Consider the following 14108-nt stretch of genomic DNA (forward strand, 5'->3'; position numbering starts at 1 on the left):
AATGTTAATTCTGAATACCAATTCAATAAACTAAATGTCTCGTTTAAATAAATCAGTATGACTTTGTTGAAAGAGTCATAATTTAGCCACATGAGAAATGGTCATAGGAACCAACAGCTATTCTCTAATTTTAAAGTTAAAAATTATTTAATGGAAAAAAAATCCCAAAATAAATCAACTAAAAGTAATTCAAAAGCCACCTTTTAAAAAAAATGTTTTTCTACTGGCAAACATGTATTCACTGCTGAATAGGATCTCGAATTCTACGACTACGAGTGATTTTTAACCCTTGGCGAGATAACTGTGTTTACAAATGTGTGTATGTGTAGAAAAGCTACATAAAAATTATTTTAAAAATTAAAAGTAATTATTTTATTATATAAGATAGTTGGTTTCCAAAATGAAATATTTTGGCAAATCTATTCCTTCTTTATTTAAAAAGAATAAGTGTCACTATCTAATTGTTTAAGTATCATATCCTACGAGATAATTAAAAAACGCTCAAAATGTCTGACTATATGGGAAACCATTATATTCATATATGACTTTTTTCCCTTAAGAAAGTTGTGATCATGCTTTTAGATATATACATTTCATTCTAACATAAAGTAAATGACCACTTGACTTGGGCTTCTTTACCACTAACTAATTTAACCAGAAATCAGCATTTTCTGTAAATTCTTATCTGTAAAATAAGCCTGAGTTCTTTGCAGATGTGGAAAAGATGTGTAGACTGTTTATAGAATTGTTGGCATTTGGACTCCCAGAAGTTAGCTAATCAAGAGAATGACCTTTGATAACATTTATAACATTAATTCCTTTTGTACCCCACTCTAGCAAATATGGCAGATTTTCATGTGGAAATGTGTTTTCAAGAAACTCAATAGTTCATCTATGGGAAAGAAAGAGCATCTTCTCATGTGGAGCAAGCAATTATATATATATATAACATTTTGTCTTTTTAAATATGTGTAACTCCAGTCAGAGTCTTGGGTATCTACATTATAAAAATGGTGAGGCTAAAAATGGTTGCTTGATTTAGTTGTCCTTATGTTGCATTAAGCAATGACTCCTGTCCACATCCAAATACTTCCACTTCTTAGAATCAAAACTACAGGTTATTTTAATCTGTGAACCCAAAGGCATGAGGATATGCAGGAAAAACAAAATTTTTAAACTTTTGAATGGAATACAGAGGGTTACAGAATCAAACTTATTTTCTCTGAACAACTTCCATAATTCAGCTTGCTCTAATGTATCTCTAATACAACCAACTGAAAAGCATTGTATTCGTTTTCTATTACTGCATAACGGAATAGCTTAAAACAACAATTTTTTTTTTTTTTTTATAAGCTAACAGTGTTGTGCGTTTTGTAAAGGCATAGCATAAATGGGTGGGTTCCCTGTTCAGGGTCTTTTAAGGTTATTATCAGCGTTTCTGCTGGGCTACTTTCCTTTCTGGAGGTTCTGGGGAATAATGTACTTCCAGATTCAGTCAGCCTGTGAGATGAATTCAGTTCCTTATGGTTGTAGAACTGAGGTCCTCTTCTCCTTGCTGGCTGCAAGTGGGGGATCATTCTGAGTCTCCAGAAGCTACGTGTACCGCAACCCACACAGCCCCTTCTACCTTTAAAGCCAGCAAGGGGGAATTTAGTATGTGTAAAATCTCTGTAGAACGACGTTCTTTGTCTCTGAGCTCTACACCATCATCATCATCACCAGCAGCGACATCCAGTCTTCCAAGAGTCAGGTCTTTTTTAGGGAGATTTTATAAGATAGGTCTAACTGTGATTAGAATTCAGTTTCTCTCCCATTATGTTCCTGGCCCATGGAGATCAAGGGGCGTGGGAAGACATCGATTTTGGTGTCCTGAACTTTTCAGGAGCACTTAAGAAAACCCACACATCCTTTGACTGAAGGTTAAAACATTCTGTGGCAGGGAACTCCTAGACAGGTCATCAGCATCTCATCCCCAAAACGTTGTTATGTTCTAACGACTCACAAGGAAGGGACACCTGGCCCAGTCTGGACTGGTCGAGAAGGCATTCAGAAGAGTGTGAGCTCTCAGCCAAGTGTCTGGTTCCATAGGAGGAGGGGCCCAGGCATAGCAGGGAAAAGTTCTAGATGCAAAGGACCATTGGGTCACAGTCCCAGAGATGGGAAACAGGGGTGTATTTATGGAATTGCCAAAGTAGGCAAGGTCCGTCACAGACATGGTTCTGATTTCTGTATTAAGCAGACCAATCTCACCACATAGAGGACAGATTTGTGCAGACCGCAGGCAGAGGGATGAGTCAGAATGCCGTACAGGGGTCTGCGGAGAGCATGACAGGGGCATGGGCAAGGGTAGGTTCTCGGACCATGGGATGTACAAAAACCGTGCAAAGCCCAAGCCGGGGAGAAGACTGGAAGGCTCATAGGGCTACCAGACCAAGACCTCCTTGACTAGACTTGGCCTGAGGGGTGGGCATGAGCCAAGGAATGGCAACAGGCCACAGGTGGGCAGTGGGCTATGAGCAAGAGGGATTTCTTTGATGATGACCCTAAATAAAGGGCATAGCCTGGTTAAATAATGTTCCTGCCTCAGGTCTGGATGGTTCTGAGGAATCCAGGACAAGGTATGGAACCAAACTCGTTGTAGGAAGGGAGAAGGATCCGACAGCTCGGAAAGGTTTGGCCTGGAAACAGGAAGGAAATAAGGAAGATGGTGAACTGCAGCTGCAACGAGAAAAGCAGTGATTCCTCTGTACAAGAACGGTAACAGTCAGACCACCACTAAATGATCCGAATTCCGGAAGCTACAATACACATTCAGGCGTTTAGAAAAGTGTGTGAAGCGTTTAAGAAGTCACAGTGGTCATACGTGCAGTTGCTAGATACTTGGATGCAGAAGCTGATACGCTGCAGCAACAGAAATCCCAGCTCCTCTCTTCTCCAAATTCTCAGTGCTCTCATTTACGGTCTGCTTGACTATTATACAGTTCACTTTTAGAAATGCATGCTAATAACATTTTTTTTCAATATGTGACTACCAAGAAAGAGGTCTCAGGAATCAGCTGCAGCTATTTCTTATTACCAATAAAGGCAGAGGAAAACCAAACTATATTTATCAGTCATTTTCACCATTTATATAAAAAGTCTGAAAAATACTCGACTTTGCTTCATTTCCTCTAAAAAACTCTCTCACCCTGCCTAACATCCTAAATTATCTAAATTACCATAGACTTCTTTACCTGTTCTCCTTTTTCAAAAATTGTTTATATTCTATTAGTTTTTATGTTTAAATATCCTTTTGATGTGCTACCTAGATTAGTCTGTCACCCTTAATAAAGACTTGAATTTTCAAAGGTGCATTTCTGAAGCTGAGCAAACTAGGTTATGTGAGAAGCAAAAAACAAAACAAAACAAAAAACACAATAAAAAACAGTGGATGTTATGTATTGGATTTTCTCCAGTGAAATATCAGTAAATTGCTTGTATTATTCAAATGAAGATTCACATATTAGAGATTTCCAAAATACAAAATAATTAATCTTGATGGAGACTGCTATTATAGAGGTATATGGCAAGGGGAAATAATTAGGCAATGTCGCCTGTACTTCACATTATTATTTAATACACATTTAACACAGAATCATTAATTATGTGTCATGAGCTGTGAACTAGGGATACAGATACAGTGTTAAGAACCAAACACTATCATCGGATGATTTTTCAATCTACTTTCGTAGCTCACTGATCTGTTCAAGACACTTTGGACTTACCGTGTTTACCCGAAAATAAGACCTAGCTCGATCATCAGTGCTAATGCGTCTTTTGGAGCAAAAATTAATATAAGACCCAGTTTTATTTTACTATAATATAATACCAGGCATAATATAATATCATATCATATAATACCAGGTATAATACCAGGTATAATATAATACCAGATATAATATAATAATATAATATAATATAAGACTGGGTCTTATATTAAGTTTTGTTCCAAAAGATCCTTTAGAACTAATGGTCCGGCTACGTCTTATTTTCGGGGAAGCACAGTATAAAAATAAATTGACTCAATCAAATCAGATGTGGAAGGAGGAAAGCTTTCTGATACTTTAAAAGGTAATCTCATAGATGCAACATCAGTAACGTAGCCAGTCCTATGATAACTAAACTGGTTTCTTTGACTTTCAGGAACGATATGGTCTCTCTCTCTGTTGAACTTCTCCTCTGTTCACACAGATTCCTCCACGAGCACACAATCCACATGGCTACCATCCCCTCGTGCCAACCATTAGATGTCACAGATTTGGGGTCACTTATTTCAGATTCTCAAGAGTAAGAGCCCAATCCATATCTTATTGGCCAGTCATTGGACGAATCACCATTGGGTCAAATATCCATTTCTGATCCAATGAGAAGCTGGGAATTGAGGCCCAAGACATAACACGGTCCCCGAGACCTGCTCCTACCAAGGACTTGCAGTGGACAAAAAAAAATGTACAGCATCCTAAAATATCACACAGAAAGATTTCATATATGAACTGAAAACAGGGAAATGATTGGTCAAAAAGCAAAATAGATGTCAATTCCGTGTTGTTTATGAACCTAAAAAAACCCAACTAGCTTAGCTTTTGAGGTGTTCAACAATAACAAAAATTTCTTCAAATATGTACATGAAGTAATACAAAATACACCCTTCTAAATATTATGTTTTACCTTCATTGGACTCTCCACCTTCAACCAGTCAACCTTCTAAACACAATTTCAAGTGGACTCAATTCACTTTTCCTTTTTCTTGTCCATTCTGATTCCATTAATTTGGGTGTTCAGACAAGTTAGTGATGAGTTTAAGAGATAACAGTTTAGCTACTTGCAGCTTCTTATAGCCGAGGTACTTGGAGACAGAAGTGGATATGTTTCCACATACTCCAAACAAGTCGTTGTAATTGAAAAAGATATTGCATCCAAGTAACCTAGCCTAACAATAAAGTTGCCATGATTTCTGTTTAAAGGTTTGCCACTGTTCCACAAAGAAAAGAACAATGTTAAAAGACGAATGTAATGGTAGGGTTCCTCCAAAAGGAAACATTCCAATCACAACTTTACTCTTATAATAAATATTTTAAAGTGATGGATGCAATGATCATTCTTTTGTGGCAGCAAGTAAGCTAAAGGTCCACCAAATCCTGCTTCCTGAGCAGATAGGCTGTGGACCCCTGGTTTAGGAATCCCTGCCCTACTCCCATCATAAGAGGCCATGTGACTGGTTCTCACCAATGGACTGTGAGTGTCATGATGCATTTGATGGTGCAATTGACAATGAGGCCACAGGGGATAGCAGGGTTCTCGAGAGAGAAGTTGGGTGCTTACTGCATGGAGGGGAAGCATGCAAGTAGCCCCCTAACTAGCATATGCCATTTCTATCTGTTGCATGAGTAAGAAACAAACTACTAATGTGTTAAGTCAGTGTAACGTTGCAGTTTATTTGCAACAGTAACTATCATTTTCTCAATTAAGACAGTTCCCCAAACATGTAGTGGCAAAAGCACAACATAGAACAAGATGACAGGAAAGTACAATGCACTTCTGAGAAGTGGAAGTTGTCTCACACAGCTTTATGTTTCTTTCACACCCACACACCCACACTTCATACACACACTCACACACACATACTTCCATTTTTAAACATGAAAACATGGTTCTAAAGTGGATAGTTTATTCTGTGGTCAAGGGACGGTATTTTGCTTTGTTTTTAAACATTTCATAATCTCAAACCAACCCCTAATTGAACAATCATTCTATCTATTCTATCTATGGATTTGGAACATTTTTACACATGGGAATCACATGTGTGGTTGATACACGAGGAGCAATTTTAGAATTTAGCATCAGATATTAGCAAACATTATAAGATACACGAAAACACTCTCTCTTTCATTTCCAAAACCTGCAACTCTGGATCATTTAGAAAAAAAGAACCAAATTGGAGACCATGATATGGCATCTCCTGCTTGCCAGCAAGTTGACTGACTGTAGAAGCCGCCTTTGTATAAAATTATACATAATTTACATTCGGGACAGGCACTAATTGTGTTAACAGTTTGAAGTACAAATCAGGCCATTCCGGACACCTCCTGAGCATCGTAAATCAGATTGGTTACAATTCCTTTCCAACATCTGACATCCAACATCGAATGTTCTAGTTCCACGGCCAGGTTTGGAAGGAGAAGATAAACAGCACCGTTTCCTCCCCCTGGCGGCGCCAAGCACAGCAGGGAGGGCAGGGCCCACATACCTGATACTGCTCATGCTGCCGGTCTCGGACCCCAGCTTGCATCGCTCCAGCTGGCTCGCTACGATCTGGCGTTCTGCCTCCAGCTCTCGGGTCAGTCTCTCAAACTGTAATTCCTGGAAAAACAAACAAACAAAAAAACACCCAGAAGATTAATTCTATCATCTCTATGAGAAGTGGAATTCCAATCAAAATGACAGGATGGTCGAGGGGCACATCTGATTTCCCTATGTGTCAAGCTTGAGAAGCGAGGGACATTGCTGTGGAATCCAAGAGGGGTGTGAAGTCCAGACAGACCTGAGGGTATGTCACAGTCCTGGGACCTACCCGCTGCAGGGCTGTGTGTCACTCATGGAATCTAAATACCGGTTTCATCATCTACCGTTATAAAATGGGTTTACAATACTTATTTCAGAAGGTTGAGGAGGACTAAAGGAAATATTTTCCATGAAAAATTAGTCTGTGGTACGTTTGGAAGATGGCCAGCACCCAACAGATATTAACACGCTTGTCCAAAAGTATAAAATTTAATAAAGACATAATTCATTCTTGTATCATTTCGAGGATTGTGTTTATTCCCTACTGGTCTTTCAGCTGCCTCTAGATACTAATTTGGTCCTCATGCTATTTATATAGCGTAGACTGGAGAAAATAATGTTTAAAAATATGCGTCTTTATGCTTCACATTTTAGTAAAACAGCAATGAAACGGATTCTTTGCACTCTAGTTACTAAGGGAATAACCTTTAAATTTTTCTGTCACCTTTAAAAACAGCCAATTAAACCAATAAAGAATGTTTCTACACAGTGGCCTGAAATCCACTGTTAAAGGATTAATTTTAATGAAAAATGATTCAATCAGTACGCCAAGGATCTTAGCTGTTCCAACTACTAGATTTTTGCACCATAATTTGGTCTTTATATTTTACTTCCCCTTACACCTAAGTTTTTAAATAAATATAATTATATCCAATCGTGTGTTTTAACTAAAAAATTCAGGAAACATTTTTACAATGTCACAGTTAGCTTTTTTTCTTTTTTTAAACTATCTTCAGAGTTATCTTTGGGGAATGGAAAAACAAGAATGCTGAAAAATGCTGAAATATGAGTTGAGGTCAGTTTTGGAAAATGAAATCTCCCAACATTGCAAGGATTTGTCTTCCCAGAAAAGATGAGTTAATTTTACTTGCTAACCTGGGACACTCTTGGGTGAGACCTTTGAAAAGTAGGATCGAGTGTGTCCTCTACATGTATTAAAAATACCCTTGCTCTTTCCCATGTGAGCAGATTTTTTTTTTTTTTTTTTTTTTTTTTTTAATGTTGACATTATTTAGGGCGTCTAAGCAAGCGTGAGCTCAACGTTTCCCTTCAGGGGACTAAAGCTGATGGACTATGTTGTGGTTTGAGATCAAACTTTTATTCTTTTATATTCTGAAGGACAGCAAACACTATTTGTAAGAAATGCATACCAAGACCTCTGCTGAACATATTGTGTACAGGTAAGGCTCCCTTCTCTCTTCAGGTGCTACTGCTTTCAGCAGGCAGTTCCTCTCCACAAAAACTGCAAATTCTAGAAGATTTTTCATTTCCAAGCTTTATACTGTGTTTTATTTTCAATCTATCTATACAACAAGAAACCAACTCATACCTTTCAGTTGATCACAACTTAAAAACCTAATACCTGCAGATTATACAAAAATCCTCACAGGTACATGGATATTCATTATTTGTGTTATGTAAAGGACTTAAACTTGCTGCATGTCTGCATATGTTACAACAGTCCAATATGGTGAGACCATGCAGCAATGTGAGTCAGAATTCATGATCCTTCTTGGGTTCGTTCGGGCTAGCATTTTGGGTGTGTTGGCTGAACACTGTGTGGCCTCACTGTAATTTTTCTTCACTTCAGTCTCATGGGAGGGAGATGACAGGAGACATGTTTTCATTCACAAGTTGCCTTTCCAGCACAATTCCCAGAGCTCCTCGTCCTTTTGTGTAGACCTGTATTTCCATCTGGCATCATTTTCCTTCTGTCGGAAAGACTTCATTTAATATGTCTCCTAATATGGTTCTTTGGGTGATGAATCCTTTCAATTTTCCACTTGCCTCCTGAGAGTCTTTATTTTGCCCTCATTTTTGAAAGACATTTTTGCTCCACTGCCCTCACACTTGCATTGTTTCTGACCCCAAATCCACGGTATTTCGTATCTCTGTCTCTTTGTACATAGTGTCTTTTTTCTCTGACTCTCTTAAGATTTTCTCTTTATCACTGGTGCTGAACAACTTGATTTTCACATTCTTAGGGGTGGTTTTCTTCATGTTTCTTATGCTTGGTGTTCATTGGGCTTCTTCGATTTGTCGATTTATAATTTCCTTCAAATCTTGAAAAGTTTCCCCCATTAATTCTTCAAAAAATGTTTTTTTCTCTTACCTACTATCTGCTCTTCTTCAGTGACAATGAAGTGTATATGAATACACTTGGAATTGTCTCACAGCTTATGGATTCTTCTCCCGTTAAAAAAAAATATTTTTTTTTCTCTTCGCGTTTCATTTCAGATAGTTTCTATTGGTGTCTTAGAGTTGACCAATCTTTTTTTTTTGCAATGTCTAATTCCTTCAATCCCACTGAGTTTATTTTTACTCAGACATGATGAATCAAACACCTCCAGAAGTTTCATTTGGGCCTTCTTTATGTCTTCCAGGTCTCCACTGAACTTTTTGAACATATGGAATACATATATAAAAACTGTTTTAATGTCCGATTAGTTAATTCTAGCATCTGTGTCTGTTTCAACTGATTGATTTTTCTCCCTAGTAGGGACCCTATGTCTACTTCTCCACACGTGCTATGACCTTTGAATATAAACCATTTGGAATTTTCCCTTACTGTGTTCTGGGCATCTTCATATTCCGACAAATATTTAACGCTCTCTTCTGAGCACAGTTAAGTTACATGGAAGCAGTATGATACATATGAGTCTTACATTTATTTGTTAGGGGTAACAGAACGGCATTTAGTATAGAGCTAATTACACTGCCTATGCAGACCCCCGTGAATGATGGGGTTTCCCAGCGTGGCTAGTGGGTTCAGGCACACACTCCCAGTCCTGGTGAAAGCATCCGGTGCTATTTCCTCCCATCCTTTCAGATGGTTCTTGGCCTGCCCCCTGGTGTTTTCCTTACATACACAGGCTGCTTAGTTCTCCGCTGAATAGTAGACGGTGACCCTTTGCAGATCTCAAGGGTTCTCTTTTGAAGCAGCAATTCCCTTTCTTCTATTTTGCCCAGCAAATGCTAGCCACCTTTACCTTCCTGGACTATCAGTGTTCTCTCCCCAACTTAGGGAGTCCTCTGGGCTCTGCCTGGGTCCCCCTTTTCTACTGCCTTGGGGAAACTCAGTCAAAGCAGTAAGCTGGGGCAATTGTAGGGCTCCCCTGATTTGTTCCACAGCTCTTAGGAATTACTGCCCCTCATTGCCTACAGTTCAGTGTCTTGAAAACTGGTGTTTCATATTTTTTGTCTGTATGACTTTTTGTTGTAATTTCAGGTGGAAGGCATTTTCAGGTCCTGTTACTCTGTCTTTGCCGAAAGCTAGAAGGTTTTTAAGAATTAGCAATGTTTCCCCCATGCTTGATTTTTAAATGCATGTTTTCCACCGTATTTAAAAATTCACACTAAATGAACTACTAAACAGCTGGGCACTTAAGTTTTTACACCAAAATAATAATAGTAACAATAATACACTCTAAAAAAAATAGAGGCACTTTTGGGTTGTTTCTTTTATTTGCCTGATGACTTTTTAATTGAATTGACATTTTCTTTATTAAGGAAATTGAATCAGTTTGTTGCCTTTTAAAAATGCCCATTCAATAAATGTGTCCTTTGCCATCGCATATATGAAACAAGTCAGTAATTAAGGGAATTGTCCCTCTGTGCTTCACTAAGGAGTGCATAGTAAATGTCAGTCCTCAAGAAGCAAGGAAATTTCTCTTCTTCACCTAAAATTGTCTACTTTATTAACATAATAACACAAGATATAATAAAATTGGGTGCTAAAATGTTTATCGAGCACTTACTATTGAGTGCTTAATTACTAGGACAGTGTATACGGCAGAACCTTTTCCTGCTGGGCTGCTTGCTGTGTCTGGTGTTGAGAGTGGTCCTGGCACATAATAGGTGCTTAATAAATAGCTGTTAAGTAAATGTAAGTGCACTGAGCTACTGTAAGTGCTTTGCATGTATTATCTTGTGTAAACACGAAACTATTTCCTAGCGCCTGTTTTTTCCTCATTTTACTAAAATGTTAAAGTAATTAAGGTGAAAAGGATTAGCTTTAACCAGAAGAGAAATTCTTCTTTCAAAAGCAGGAAAGAGGATGAGCTCAAGGATGACGTCTTAGGAGATCTCGACAAGGAGAAGGGGGCTGTTGAAGGAACTAATTAATATTAGATGAACTAAATGTTCCCAACACTTTTAATTCTTTTCTTTTAGAGACCACGGCGGTCCATCAATGTAGAGGACATACGATGCCAATGTAAGCTGTCATTCATGTTCACAATAAGACTCATTATTTCAATACACTGATGTCTATGAACTCTGGAGACCGGCTCCTGAAGCGCCTTACTGCACTGTCACTCAGACTACTGTCATCACTGCCTCCCTTACCCCCACCCAAGGGCCTGCGGCTCAGAAGGAGGGCTGTTTGCACCACATCACAGTATTGGGGTTGGGAACTCCAAGAACTTCAGGGGACCCTGGTGTGACATTGTGCTTGGAATTGATAACGGACATTCGAACTGGTAACCAGAAGAGCTGAAACTGCTGTTCTCCAACTTGGGGTACTCCTGTGACCTTATGGCCTCAAGAGTGTTGTCTGGGACACCGTCACAACAATGAACGAGCTTCCCTTCTACTGGGGACACTTAAACTGCAGTGTGGGTGAGAAATGGCATTTCTCCAGTTCTAACTTGTCTGATGTTTGGATGGAAGAAAGGCCTCCCAGGACTGAATAATTTCCTGGATTTCTTAGCGACGTTGAGGTGGAGGAGCACTCAAGAAGGGATGTTCCTAATAAGGCCAGGTGGGTACCTAAGAAATCCACTGGAAACATAAAAGTATGGGAATATATTCAGAAAAACTTGTAATACTGGTTGTAAGTGAATATGTGATATTATATTATTTCAGTGAAGGTGAGACTAAAAAAAAGATGAGAAAAAGAGTGAAGAAAGATTTTTGAAAGTTATCTGGATTTGGTAGGTAGAAGGATAAAGGGAAGCCAGCAAAATAAATAGAACAATAATCACGGGGCAGAAGACACCAGTAGGACTTTCTCCTGGGCAGTTTCAGTGGAGAAGTAGTAATACCAGTCAGGCTATCAAATGTGACATGATACGAAAAGCACAGGAAACAAACACACAAATAGGACTCCATGGAACTGAAAAGCCTCCTTTCCTTTCAGCAAAGGAAACAGCCAACAGAGTGAAAAGGCAACCTATGGAATGGGAGGAAATGTTTAAAGTAATTAATTTCCAAAATACATAAGAAACTTATACAATTCCATAGTGAGTAACACCACCACCACCAACAACAACAAGAAAATGCGCAAAGTACTTGAATAAACTTTTCTCCAAAGAAGATATACAAGTGGTCAACAGGTATAGAAAAAGATGCTCAACATCACTAATCATCAAGGAAATGGAAATCAAAACCACAATGAGCTATCACCTCACACCTGTTAGGATGGCTATCATCGAAAACCAAGACAGGAAGTAAACATTGATGGATTGGCTTTGTTTCTGTCCAATTGTTTGGGGTCTCCAGACAACCATGTCAGCTGCAGCTGTGGATGCAGTTAATACTGCCCCCCTGCTGGGGTCCAAAGAAATGAGTTTGGAGAAAACAAAGAAGATGACCAGAAAGGATGGAGAAAGAACTAGAAGAACAGTGAAAACTGGGTAATGTTCCTGCAGAAGTTGATGAAGAAGGAAGCGACATCAACAATCGTATCCCTCAGTGTATTTCTTCAGTGCTATGGTATATCAATACATCAAAAAGACCTACTTTAAAGCACTCGAGACCACAGCGGCAGTAAGTACAGCTTATCTGGAGAATGAATGGTACACGAGGGGTTTGAAAGAGGATTCTATAACTACTAAGGACTGCAAAGGAGCATGGGAAAATTGTGGGGCCATGACACATAGAAAGAAAGACTGCTTTGAGGGACCTAAGCGAGCTGGAGCAAAATTTCCAGGAACTGATATCACTCCAGATGAACATGTCCAACCTCAGCCAGTGTTTGATGATGACGGGAAGAGGGATCGGAGGAATGGCTGCAATCCAGAGGAACACATGAATGTTCTCGAAGAATATGCTAAAGTTGATCTGGCAAAACAAATGCTGAAAGCCCAGAAGCACCGAGAAGAATTAGCCTCAGCAAAATCAGTGGAACAGTTTAATTCTCTAAAACACCAGTGGGGAGAAGAGGAACCAAATTCTCAGAAGGAAGAAGATCACAGCAGTGAAGACAAGGATACAGACAAATATGCAGATGATACTGACATACTGGACAGAACTTTGACTTTAAGAGACAGGTTACTGTTCGGAATCTCAGGATTCGAGAAGCTATTACAAAATATTTGCAGAATTTAGATCCAAATTCTGCTTACTCTGATCCCAAAACTAGAGCGATGAGAGAATCCCTGAGCCAGTGCAGGAAAGAATGTAGACGAAGTGAGCTATGCGGGAGATAACTTTGTTTGATGTAGGGGTGACACCACTTCAATGTCTCAGATACAGTTGTTTGCATGGGAATCCTATGACAAGGGATCTGAAGTTCATCTGCAGGCCAGTCTTACAAAACTAGAGCTATAGTAGAAGTCCTTCAAGGTCAAAAAGAAAAACTTCAAAGAACAGCAGAAAGAAAGCATCCTGGAAAATATGGCGGCCAAGAACATGTGGGTGCCCCTCCACCTGAACTGCTTTTAGCTCAGACGGAAGATTGTGTGGAGCGCTCACATGCTTCTCTGGGGACCTTACTGGAAAGAAGGCCAATGGGGATACAAATGCTGTCACTCTTTGTTCAAGTCTTCCTACTGTACTGGAGAAGATGGGAAGGAGAGTGCTAATTCAGAGGAATGTATTGTAAAAAATAACTGGAGAAGAATCTGTGCAAATACCTCAAACCCTCATGGAGATGCATCAGGAATAATTAAAAGAGGAGAAAAAGAAGCAGCAGCAGTAACAGAAGAGCAGGTTAGGTGATGACAAGGAAACATGAAACACTGAAAAAGGCGCCAAACAAGGAGGCACACCTTCATTGTGTCAAGGAACTCATGCAGATTGATGAGGAAGCAACCGTGTAATGGCACACATGAAACTAGTGAACCCACTGAGGAGAAATGGAGGCCTAGGGAATGAAACGTCAGATGACCCCATGGCCTCTTTCCTTGGACAGGAGTGACTAGTAACAGACGGTCACCCATGATAAACACAGTGAGGTTCTATTCTTCCCAGCTTCTTGCTGATGACTGTAGGTGGAAAAATCAGTGTCCACTCATCTCACTGCCTGACTTTAGTAAAGCTTCCAGAAGTCTTTAAAAAATCCCAAAAGATAACAAGTTTGGCCAGGATGTGGAGAAACCGGAAACCTTGTGCAATGGTGCTGGAAATGTAAACTGGTGCAATCAATATGGAAAACTGTGTGGAGGTTCCTTAAAAAATTAACACTGGAACTACCACATGACACAGCAACTGCATTCCTTGCTAAATATCCAAAAGAATTGAAATCAGGGTCTAGATGAGATGTCTGTACCCCCATGTTCACTGCA

At 39.3% G+C, this 14108-nt stretch overlaps 1 protein-coding gene and 1 pseudogene across 5 annotated transcripts in view; one reads left to right on the forward strand and one right to left on the reverse strand.

Annotated features, from left to right (window-relative positions):
- CTNND2 (catenin delta 2) overlaps positions 1–14108 on the reverse strand; it is an 831455-nt gene that overhangs the window by 522780 nt on the left and 294567 nt on the right. For all 5 annotated transcript variants that reach the window (XM_074329072.2, XM_088796434.1, XM_074329071.2 and 2 more), the window contains one exon: positions 6287–6399. In XM_074329072.2, the coding sequence (XP_074185173.2) occupies positions 6287–6399 (113 nt within the window). The remainder of the gene's footprint in view (positions 1–6286; positions 6400–14108) is intronic.
- LOC109454875 (pre-mRNA-splicing factor SLU7 pseudogene) lies at positions 12109–13741 on the forward strand (annotated as a pseudogene).

This window comes from Rhinolophus sinicus, chromosome 3, assembly GCF_057876585.1.
Source record: "Rhinolophus sinicus isolate RSI-liver-muscle chromosome 3, RSI-T2T, whole genome shotgun sequence".
Taxonomy (NCBI): Eukaryota; Metazoa; Chordata; class Mammalia; order Chiroptera; family Rhinolophidae; genus Rhinolophus; species Rhinolophus sinicus.